We start from the raw sequence: 12228 nt of genomic DNA, 5'->3' as shown, positions 1-12228 counted from the left end.
GCGCAAAAAAGAAAGCGAAAAAACACATGCAGTCAACATGGTTGTGAGAACATGACGTCATCATGACAAGCAGTTACACACACGCATACACAGACATGAACAAATGTGCAACATACACATATATACATACATACATAAATGTTAATGCCGGACGGCGGATAAAACAGCGCGTAAGTGTCGCATATTTCTTTTGATTTATTCGATTTTTTATGCATTTGCTGCATACATTTGCAAATGGGGTTTGACCAAAAATGAAATACCAAAATAAACAATATATTTACTGTAGTGCAAAGGTCACCAGGTGGCACTGCCAAATGTCAACAGGAGGGGTCACAGGGGGAGCGAGAAAGCGTTGTAAAGGAAATTATATACATAAATCAATTTACAAACATTTGAAAAAGCAATTTAAATAACATTTTCTGATAACCGAGAGTCTAAAATTTTGTTCAATGATGGCAAACATAAATCTCATATGGAGTTTATGAGCCGCAATTATTTATTACAGGTTATTTATTTTATTTTTTTTTTTTTTATCAGGTAGTACAATCAAAAATTTCTGCCAAGTCTGATGGAATTGCTCAAAATTAAAAGATTGCTCACATCAATAGCTTTAATATAAACAATTTATTTTTGCTCTAAAATTTCCGCTCCCCGCAAATGTTGCGCTGTTGACCCGCGCCTCCCGCACATTTAAACACTTTTTGCACTCGCATTAAAACCGTAGAATTGAGTAGATGTAAATTGAATGAAATGAAAATGCTGCAATAAACAAGACATAAATAATAAAGTAAGCGCGCAAATATAAAATGAGCAGCCATAAAAGAAAAAAAATATATATAAATCTGAGCATTCGCACAAGCACAGCAAGAAATCAATTTAATTGAATGCTAAATTTAAAACAAAATGGCCAAATTCAATTATAATTTAATTGTGAACTTAAGCATAAATACTGTTCGCATATAAGTAGCGCAATAATAATATTTAATATTTAATAGTTATATTTAATGGCATATTAATTCAGTTCATGTTGATTGCAACAACTTCGCACCGAAGTCAAAACCAAAAGTACATTTCTAAATGAGCGTAGTGAATGTAGCGTTAAATATATATTAGTTAACCAAGCCCAATAATGTCTAGATATTAAGTGCAAAAAACCAAAGTAAACAAAAACGAAAAGGTCAAAAATAGCTGCGATACACGTTTAAAATTCGAATGCGACTGGCAGAAAGTTGGCAAAAAAAAAAACACTAAAAAAAAAATGCCAACAAACTAAATGACATCGCATCGCAATCCGGTTCCGCGTCCTGCGGGCGTCATCTATGCATAAGGATTAATTTAATTAGGCTTTTTTTTTTGTGGCGCCACAGCTCAGCCAGGTAATTAGCAGTTGGACAACTGCAGCTGCTCGTTGTGATGGCGGAAATATGCATCGAAGCTAGGTGAAAATATGCGCAATGCAGAATACTTATATACCCTTTCGAAGGGCCCTATCAATTTGTCAGCAAGTGCGTAACGTACCCAATCAATTGGCTGCACTTGAATCTGTTTTAAACATTTATTAGCTGGCAGCAATTTTAAGAGTTGAGTAGTTTTATTAATTTAAAATAATATTAGATAACTTTTTGGGACAATTTTAATTTTGACTTTTTATCCAACTTATTTTGCGTTCGCAAAATTTGCTAGAGAAAAAAAACCACAGTTGAGTGGCTCACATATGTATGTGTGTGTGCGTGTGTGTGTAAATGTGTGTGAGCTTCTGTGTACTAAAGCTTAACAAGGCCAGCATAAATTTATATCTGGCTGACACCTAATGTGCGGCTTAGACGTTTTTTTTCTTAATTTTACGTTCGCCCAAGTTAGCCTGTTTTGCCAGACGCAATTAACATGCGTCCAAAAGGACACACAGGACAGGGCACACACACCCACACGCACACACACGCTGACACACCTGGACAGTGACGCCCACGCTTAGGGCCGTGTACAAGGTTGCAAAAGGTCGTCACAGCTGTGGGCAGCATGAAAAGGGCAGCTGCCTTTGAAACATGGCTCGTCTCTCTGTGTTTGTTGACACAAAAAGGTGTTTGCTTAAAGTAGATGACAAAAAAAAAAAAACGAGGGGCTAGGTTGGACAGTTGAGAAGCCTGCACACACACACATGCACACACACACATGCACACACAAATGCTGGAGGTCTGCACTGAACTGTGGGGCAAAGGCGAACTTTAGATGACAAATGACAGCACTGGCTGCCGCCGGCCTATATTTCTTTTTTGTATGTTTCTTTTTTTTCTAATCTTACAAACCGAATTATAACAATAATTTCAGAGTGAATATTAAATGGGGTGGATATACAGAAAGGGTTTACTTGCCAACTCAGTTGAAAATTTCAAAAAACAGATCGAAGAGTGTAAAACTAGAACGGAATCATGCATTAAGTTAGGTTTCAGTTGAACTTTGCTTTGTCAGATTCTTTTCAATTTACTAATAATGAAATTGCAACACACGCATTTCTTATTTTTTCTTTGTAAACTGCTGCGCTTTTTTTTAAAAATAACTTCTTATTCTCTCTACACTAAAGTCGGACAACATACTTTTTTGTCTTACTCTTCCTTCCTCTTGCTAAGTCAAACCATTTTGATCAAAGAGCATTGACACTTTTTGACTCATTCAAAAACTGGGCCTTACCTTTCATTCATTTAAGCCAAAACAAAGAATATCTGCTCGATAAACGCAGCGTATTGTCCATAGTGCTTGCTGCGCTGGTGGCTAATCTAGTTGGGGGGAACTTGAACTGCCTCGCGGTGTCATTTGTCTGCGCGCTCAAATGTATGCTATAGAAATTTAAATTGCTCTACAGTTTTTAAAAGCTTTCTATGTAGTGTACTAAGGACCAATTACCAAAAGAATTCTTAAAATACGAGTATTTAAAAGATATTTATATAGAACAGCGTAGTGAACAAATTACAATTACATAATTTGCAATACATATATACATATATATATATATATACACATACATATACACAAAGGTATATAGTACATATGGATAACTCAATGTAGTAATATATATATAGATATATATATATATATTGAATATTGACTTGCAACTTAGTAATTATACAAGCAAAAACTATACAAAATTTATATGTGCATAGGCATATGATATATATACGATTCGTAGTCTAGTTCGTTTAGTGGATCAAGCGTTGGCATTATTCGAGTCACAAACCAATCCAAAGCAAAAAAAAAAAAAACAAAAAACAAAATAAATAAATAAAAAACCATTTTTATAGTCGTAAGAAATATTTCAAAAGTGTGTACTGTTAATTAGATTGTTAGCTCAAAGGTACTAAAAATCGAAAATATGAAAGCTATGTAAAAATAATAATAATAATATTATTAATAACTGTAATATATGCGCCCTATATAACTAACAAAAAAGAAAAAAGTAACTATACTTTGATATATGATAAATATATTTTATAAACAACTTTACTCTTAAACAATAACATTTTAATACTCTGTCTTCAGCCTTAAAACGAAACAAAACAAAACAAAAACAAAAACAAAAATGAAAAACAAGAACAAAACATTGAAAATGAGCGTGAACTAAAATGCGAAACTCTATTTGTAGGGTCTCGATTGTTTCAAATTAAGCCTAAGCATAAACCAACGAAAAACTATGGCACTTGTTAGTTATGTTTAATGTAAATAAGCTTTAAAACGGTTACTTAACTTTTACTCATACTTGATTTATTTTGTTATTAGGACGTTTGACAAAAACCTACTTATGTGATCCAACAATTTCTTCTCTTCCATGAAGCTACAAACAAAAAAAGAAAAAAAAAAGAAAAAAACAAATGAAAAACAATTATTAACGAAATTAATATAAATTACCAATTATGTAATACATTGACTTAATTAGCTGAGAGGTTAAATAATTTCGCCAGGCATTTAGCAAACTCAAAAAAAAAGAAAAAATCCAAAAGGAATATATATATACATACAATAAACCAAAGCATGAAAGCCAAGAATAATAATAAAAAATAACATTTCAATGGGTTGATCAGCATGGTACTTGCCGAGTATTTTTCTACTTAAATCAAGCTAGAACTTTCTTAAATTAAGTGCAGCAAAAGCTCTTAAAACTGTGCTCAATCAAACACATGCAGGATTTCAATTAGACACACTTTACACTTCTTTCAGGCATACAAATTCTTAGCATAAGTCTTTACAGTTAATGCAAGCATTTAATTTGTATTATCAATTATTTGAAATTCTCTTGAATTTTAGCCTAATTATTGTAGAAGCTCCGCTCATAAATCATCTTCTCACCTCTGGGGAACGAATTAGAAAGAAATATTGCGGCCGGCGCACAAAAGTGTGCTATTCAATTTGCAATGCCAGCATGTCTGCAAAATCGAAAAATGTAAAACCGTGAAAGCCCCAACGACTGCAAAATCTGCATTAAACATGCTACGAATTGCAGTCCAAAGCTGGCCGCGCCACATTCCCAATTCTAGCCAACATTCAGTACATTTGCTGGGCTGACCAACAAAGCGGCACGCAAATGGCCACAAAATGTTCGTCTGGCATGCAATGGCCCCTAGCCCTGGGCCAGGTGTGTCGGCTATAGGTGGAATGAAGGGAACGGAGGGGGGGGGGGGGGGGCATTACAAGCAAGCCAAACTTTTGACTTAATTGGCCAATTGTTTGGCTGGACACAAAAAATCAAAGTTGCATATTTCATCGGGCAACGGCGTCTTGAAGGCGTTCGCACTCGGCCAGGTGGTAAATTTGTATAACTATAATTTCAACTGCCCTACGTTTAGGCGTGGGCGTGTATCCAGCTAATTGCCGCAGCAATGAAGCACACTTGAATATTATTTTTTCTTCATTTATTTTTTTACTGAGCCATTGCAAAGTTGTCAAGTGCATACGACTGGCCAGAGACCAGAGTCTGCAATTAGGTGCACAAATTGCAGGCCACTTAAGTGAAACCCGAGCAGGCTGAGGCACTTCATTGCCCACCAATCAGTACCATTAAAATATATAAGCACTTATAAGTGAGACTCTTGATTGAAGTTGTTTGAAGTGTGACAGTTGACTGCTATTAAATATTATTTCTTATCTCATTTCAGGTAAACGATTCAAGGTAAGTTGCTCAAGTAAACACAATTGCTATTTTTAAGTATTTTAAGATGCGCAAATTTAAGTGTTTTGGCATTGAACCGACGCTCTCTCTTTTGCCGTGCTTCAACCAAAGACAACATCAACGCTGTGAGGGTTGAAGGGCGATGTGACACGTCCGCCCTTTTGTTCGTCTGTCAGTCTGTATGTATGAACGCGTCGATCTTAGAATCTATTAGAGATATTTTAATCGTAGGTACGCCTAGTACCTGCCCAGTATGAGTTTGTTTCCGATAATCGATAAACCGTTGCCAAGCAATCGATTGAAATCGATATCGAAATCCTGTCACATTTCATGACTCATGTGACTAGACTAACTAACTAAAGATTTCTGTTTAAATATTTAAAATGAATCATTACAGCGTGTCTGAAGTCCATGTTAAACTCTATCCACATTGTAGCTTGAGCTTTCTGTTAATAAATTCAAAATAGTTCATGACTCATCACAGCGTGCTTTAAGTTAATGTTAATTCCCAACCGCATTGTAACTAAAGCTTTGAGACCACAAATTCAAAATAGCTATCATTGCAAAGTGTCATAAGTTTATGGTAAATCCCATCCGCATTGTAGCTAGAGCTTTCTTTTAAAATATTCAAAATGACTCATTACAACGTACCTTAAGTTCGTGTTAAGCCCCATCCTCCTTGTAACTAGAGCTTTCTGCCAATTAATTTAAAAATATAGTTACACTTCATGACTCATTGCAACGTGTCTTAAGCTCATGTTAAGCCCCATCCGCATTGTAACTAGTTTTTTTGATTGTTGTTGCTTAATTTTTGTCATCTGTGATAAATGAAATGCAAATTTACAATGCTTGCTCCAATTTTGTGAAGCGTTCATATTTTTAATTTTGTGCACACAAGCTACATTTGGCGCTAAGCTCATGCCAATCAATGGCCGGCGCCCCGACGAGGCTCTCTTCAGTTAACATTCGGAAATTCTTTTTATGCCGGGCAGCTGACTGGCCGTAGTACGACTCAATAGAATAACGAGCTGCGACTTTAATGCCTTGTATACGGACGGACAGAACATATATAAATAATTTACATTTCGCATGGTCACGCACAAATCATGCGAGGGAGGCACAGACAATGCCGACAAAGCGAAGCCCCTGCCACCCTACAGCCATGGTTGAGCATGGGTCTGGGCCAATTGTGCTGGGAATTGGGTTGGGTTTGGGCCTGGATTTGGGTCTGGTGCTGCATGATGCGTATAAAAGTGACAGTTTAACATGGAAACACACTCAAAATGTTAATTGATATGCAAGGCGAGGCGGACGGTGGGGCAGACTACGAAAGTTTTTCTGCCTTTTTTTTTAGCAGGCTTTGGCAATGAAATTGTTTGTCATGACTGTGAAATTCCATTGCAGCTTTATCGGTGCCCTTTCTCAGCTGTCATTGAGCTCAGTATGAATTACTTGCAAATCAAAGATCATAAAGTTGTTGCGATTAAACGTCTTAAGCGCAAAAATCATGTACACAATTCATACACTACCAAATGTTACCCGGTCTTGCCCGGTACAAATGCTTTTTGTTCAATATAAGCTATCACTTTGCGTGCTTTGAACCGACCTTGAATTCGATTGAATAATAAAGCAAAAAGTAATAGTTTTTTTTTACTATTAAAATGGATTGATATTGGTATTTTGTAGAGCTTTAAATACAAGTTTGAAGCTAATTAAAAAAAAGTTGCCTTAAAAAGATATTTATTCTTTCATGCAATGAAATTGACACAAACTTTCTTAATTTTTCAAAACGTTATGTTACATCTAGATGTAAGACTATACGACCACAAATCAGCCAATCAATCATTCAATCACTCAGTCAGTCGGTCAGTCACTTAATCGATATTATTATTTTATTATATTATGTTTTTTTGTATTGATCAATGTTTCTGTGCGTGATTAATTGTGGGTACTGTTATTTTGATTACTAGGTATTTTTTTTATTCCCAAAATACGCTTCAATTACAATTTGAAAAGGCGGGTGTATGGTCTGTCAGTTTTTGAACAATTCCGGTTTGCGCGCTCTTTTTTTAAATAACTTTTGGTATTTTTGAATATGCTTGGTATTTTGCGGAGGATTTTACTAAATGCAAGCAAACGGTCACACTTAACGCGTATCAACCAATCTCAACAGCTGTTATCTTGTTATTCTGCTGCTGCTCAGGTGTTTTTGCTTTATTTATCTCTGATCAATGAGAATGAACATCGATCAGCTAAATGACGACTGCTTGTGCATTATATTGGAGTACTTGACATTGCCAGACCAAATCGCAATGGCCCGGAGCTCGTTGCGGTATGAGGAGCTGCTCGCCGAAATTGTGTGGCGTAAGCCGCGTTACCGAGAGGTTTCCATATCGGATGATATGCTGGCGCCACTGAACAAGGAGGATTATATATACTTTTTCAAGCTGACCAGCACATACATGGAGAAGCTGTACATCTGGAATGTGCATGACAAGGCGTTCGATTCGTATCTGGGACGGCATTTGATGCGTCCCGAACTGGCCTTCTATCTGTGCCTTAACCTGAACAATCTGCGCGAGCTATGCGTCACCGACAATTACATGAACAACAGCATGATACAGAATGTAACAAAAAGTTGCCCACACCTGCACAGCCTGAGCGTGTCCAGCGCCTATATAACGGGCATGTTTATGGTTGGCCTTCACAATCTGCAGACGCTTGTGGCGCGGGAGTGCTCCATCGAGGCCGAGCATCTGGCCGAGCTGCTGGCACAGCTGCAGCTGACCACACTGGATCTCACGTCCAATCGATACAATTTGGAGCAAACCATACTGGAAGCGCCCGCCGCTGGCCTCTTACGTTTGCAGCGTTTGGGCATCTCCGATGCGCAGGACTGTGGCTTTCGCATCGCTGAGCAGCTGCCACAGCTGAAGGAGCTGGTCGTCAGCTATCATGGCGTTATGGCGCAAGACTTGCATGATATGCTGGACACAACGCGGCAATTAGTTGAGTCCTCGGATACGAAATTCCCAAAGCGCCTGCAATCGATTATGTGCAATGTGGTCGATGTGGAAGTTGCCCTCGAGCAGATAACTGGCCTGGAGACGCGCTGTCCGCGCGAATCTCCCAAATTCTGTGAGATTTTAAAGATAATTTACAAATGCAAATAGGCCATCAAATGTTGCTACTCGGTAGCTATTTTTAGAGCAATGCATTTGGCATTCTAATATTGGCATGAAGTGCATATACATATACGTATGTACAGTGAAAGCTCGCTTTGGCGAATATCTAAGGTTAAAGTTTTTGCTGCCCTCTGATGTGATTACATAACATGTAAAAAGACAACAAAAACATACACTCAAATTTTACCAAATTTTTACCAAAGTTCTTTATGATAAATAAAAGACAACGTATAGAGCCATTTCTATGGTCAAAACAAAACAGCGAAACAATTGTTTCAAGATATCCTGCTGCCATTTCATATCCAATTTTGTTTCATGTACGCTAATTACATGTCATTCTCTATTGGAATGCGGCCGCTGAGTGGCTTCTCGCTCTCCAAAAGCCACACGAACGCATGCCGAATGCCTCTTTTCGATGCTCACTCGAGCAGCACAGGGCCAGTCGGCAGACAGCCTCTGACTAAGCTGGTCGATGCTCTGGAGCACCGATACCCAATTGCTTCATTGAAATGGCTAATTTTAAAATAAAACCGCTTTATACAGTAGGTAATTGGTTTCGTTATTATATTTGCACACGTCCATGTTTTGTTATTTTCTGCATTTGCTTTGGCTTTTGAATAAATTATTTTTGTTAGCTTTCTTATCTAAGTTTGGATTGGTAATTTTTTTAAAATCAACTTTTCGATTGATCATTGAAATGGCAGCCATATGAACAACAGAAAGACGTACCGGAGCCTGAGATTTTGCTTTGATGACAGATTTTTAACTAAGACTCGTTTGCATAGATATTAACAGACGGACAGGTTGAAAGACGGACTCGGTTGTTGATGCTCATAAATTGTTTAAGGATTCGGAATTATCTCCTTCTATGCGTTACACACATGCCATGACCAAATTGTAATAGCCTTTACAAGCGTGTAAAAAGAAAAAAATAAAATTGCAAATGTTTTGCTTCGTTATTCAACGAAATTCTGGCGAAATCATCGGCATGGAATCTATATTTATCAGTTTCCAGAATTGTTATAAACATTTGTATAATGAGAGCAGCAAATTCAATTGGCTTATGGAACAGTTTGGCTAAAATATCTTGTTCAACTTCTGCGTTTGATAAAAGTGTTTGCATATCCGGCATCTTTATACTCTAAAATCCCTACCCAATTTTTTGCTTGTAATCAAGATTCATACAGAGCTAAAGCTGAAAGATTATTCTCATTTTTTAAGCATTTGTCGGTCTTTCCGTTTGGTTTGAGAGACATAAAATGTCTGGTCTGTCTTACAGACCCCCGAAGCTGAGAGAGCATTTTCATTTTTTAAGATTTGAGAGACATAAAGTGTATTCAGTCTCCATTCGCACTTACTCGCCTCAGTTTTATCTTCGATTCTATAAGCTGCAGTCAAGTTTTCTAGCTGCACAATTCGTTGAATACTTAAGTATATTCAAAACAACATTTTTTGAAACATGAAAAACATTCTAATTTATCAATCAATGTTTCAAATGCACATACGGTTGTTTTGTATTGTATTTATTTTCAACGCGATAAATATAAAGTAATATTTTCTTAGTCTGTGAAAGAGTGAACACTCAATGCTTAATGTATACAAATTAGTTTGTCCATTTATTAATATCCTTTTATGTGTAATTAAAGCAACATGCAATGTAAAAAAGAAAATGAAAGCAACTCGTTGAAGTGAAAGAAAATTTCAAAGTTGTATAATAAGTGGACTCAAATATGAGAACATTACGCCAGAGAAAATGCCAGTCACAAGCATCGCGGCGGCAAACATGCCGGCGGTTATTTGATATTTGACATTAACTGTCTGTGGTGCATACATCATGCCCAAGGAACTTAGATAGCCGGAGCTATAGGACATTATAATCGCAACGATCCAATATAACCAATCGTTGGTAATTAAAACTGGTAGAGTTCTAACAATATCTTTCGGTGCATAATTACAGAATATCAGTAAGGGTATAAAAACGACACGTAAAACTACAGGCACAACTAAAAATTTTGGTCTAGGCCATTGTATCCAGGAGGTGGTCAAGCTGCCCAGCATCGCGAACACATTGAACGTTAGGAAACAGGTGAGTGATGTGAAATACTTTTCGCTAATTACAAAATCTTTGGAACGCTTGATATCCGAGTGGACGGCTGGAAAAACAGCTAGTGTTACAAAGAAGGTGAAGAATACATTAAAAAGCTGTGGCGAAGCTTTCTTAAAAATTTTCCAGTAGGGTACATTTAACTGGGTGTGCGACTCGGATTTCTTTTCGCTGCTCAGCATTTCATAGTGCTTGAAGAATTTGTTTAAAGGCAGCGCGAAATACGTGTCGAAGCAAAAGAGTAAAATTAAAATTGCGGTTAAAAAATAATATATAGCCGATGTTCGCATTGAGGTGAAAAACATGGAACATAACATAGACATAATTGTGGCAAAACATCCGCTTATATTTGATCCCAAAACAACAGCACCCGTATATTTGGGTGGTAAGGCCGCAACGAGTCCATAAATAGTGCTCTGATAGATGCCGTTGCACTAAAAATAGAAAATTGTAAATTGTTTGTTTGTAAATTGTTGTTTTGCTTTGCATTGTGAAGCTAAATAATCGGATGTTGTTTATCTATCATAATTTCTAAGTTTATCGAAGATGTGTCGTTGATTAATAACCTGATTCCATTACGCTCTTAAAATGTTACATTTGCACAAAAAATTTTTACGAAATGTTGACAGCGGAATTAGGCTATAGCATACAATTTGTTCATAGAAAAACTCTATTGGAACCATGTAGCAGATTTTTAGACAGATCTATTCCAGTCGATATATGAATCGATTTGGAACAGAAACAAACTGACTAAAACAATAGAACCGAATATGACTCCTCTTTTACGCTAAATTGTAATATATCGCGCAGGTGTATGATAAATTTCACTGTTTATCCGGGAACTCACCATGTTTATAAGCACAATGGATGACATTGTAGTCCAAAAGAATATGCCAGGCCACTATTGCGGAATCGATAAATACAAATTAGGTTTCAGTAATAAGTAAATTGAACATGAGCCTACCTCGGATGAGTCCACCATGGCAAGCACAACAGTTATTATCAGAATAACCAGTTCGAATAGAATGCTAAATACTATACGCTTGGTTAGATCACCGCCAAAGTTCATGAATATGTTCAGCCAATTGAATAGGACATTCGGGATTTGTGAAGCAAAGCCCATATTCTGCATAAAGTTACCTCTGTAATTAACCTCGCTTTTAACTGTGTAATTTTCACCCAATTTAAAGTCCTCAAAATATGATTTTGCTGTAATAAACATATTCCAGGGCATAAGTGTGCCCAGCCCGTGCAGCACAAATATGAAGAAAACTAGTTTATATTTATCCTCTGGCGGCTGTAGGGTTGACACGAGTTTTGACATCATGGAGCCAGATCCTTTGCCATTGGGGTCCGCCTTCATTTGGGATTCATATGATGGATTCAGTTTCACTGGCCGCTTTTCATCAATGAATGGCGACTCTTCACCTCTTCTGTTTGCCATTTTGCTTGTTTGGTTCGTTGCTTTCAAATGCGGGCGAGGCTTTAATTAACTGTTAATTGTTAGGTTAGCAACAGGTTTCACGGGTTCCACGAGCTTGTAGCTGGCACCAAAACCTGGTCAGGTAATGTCTTAATTGATTCTCGGCAAGAAAAGGCACTTTAAAAAATCTTAGATAAGATTGAACGCGATTATTTATAGTCCTTGGGATTAGATTAGATTGACCAACGCGTGGCCCAACAGCTGTTTCCGTGTTACCAGAGTGCACGATTGCAAATGTTCTCAAAATTCGACAACAAAAAAAAACTGAGAAAAGAAAAATGCGATTGATCATCTATAAACC

At 37.1% G+C, this 12228-nt stretch overlaps 2 protein-coding genes across 2 annotated transcripts; one reads left to right on the top strand and one right to left on the bottom strand.

Moving 5' to 3' along the window:
* Positions 1–7306: 7306 nt before the first annotated feature.
* On the top strand, positions 7307–8599 carry LOC6628083 (uncharacterized). The gene has a single exon (XM_002051131.4). It carries the CDS (start codon positions 7387–7389, stop codon positions 8326–8328), a length of 942 nt encoding a protein of 313 aa, XP_002051167.2. The 5' UTR covers positions 7307–7386; the 3' UTR covers positions 8329–8599.
* A 1330-nt stretch (positions 8600–9929) lies between these two features.
* Ent2 (Equilibrative nucleoside transporter 2) lies at positions 9930–12182 on the bottom strand. Its single transcript, XM_002051132.4, has 3 exons — positions 11409–12182; positions 11292–11345; positions 9930–10878 (listed from the first exon to the last, which is right to left on the bottom strand). Exons 1-3 carry the CDS (start codon positions 11886–11888, stop codon positions 10042–10044), a joined length of 1371 nt encoding a protein of 456 aa, XP_002051168.1. The 5' UTR covers positions 11889–12182; the 3' UTR covers positions 9930–10041.
* Positions 12183–12228: the final 46 nt, after the last annotated feature.

This window comes from Drosophila virilis, chromosome 4, assembly GCF_030788295.1.
Source record: "Drosophila virilis strain 15010-1051.87 chromosome 4, Dvir_AGI_RSII-ME, whole genome shotgun sequence".
Lineage (NCBI taxonomy): Eukaryota > Metazoa > Arthropoda > Insecta > Diptera > Drosophilidae > Drosophila > Drosophila virilis.
Note: the sequence above shows the minus strand (reverse complement) of the source record. Positions and strands in the feature narration are given on the sequence as shown.

Coding starts and splice junctions, on each gene's coding strand:
- LOC6628083 (XM_002051131.4), top strand. CDS start 7,387: ATGAGAATGAACATCGATCAGCTAAATGACGACTGCTTGTGCATTATA.
- Ent2 (XM_002051132.4), bottom strand. CDS start 11,888: ATGGCAAACAGAAGAGGTGAAGAGTCGCCATTCATTGATGAAAAGCGG. Junction 11,346..11,408: donor CCATGGTGGACTCATCCGAG/GTAGGCTCATGT, acceptor ATTCCGCAATAG/TGGCCTGGCATATTCTTTTG. Junction 10,879..11,291: donor CCATTGTGCTTATAAACATG/GTGAGTTCCCGG, acceptor TTCTATTTTTAG/TGCAACGGCATCTATCAGAG.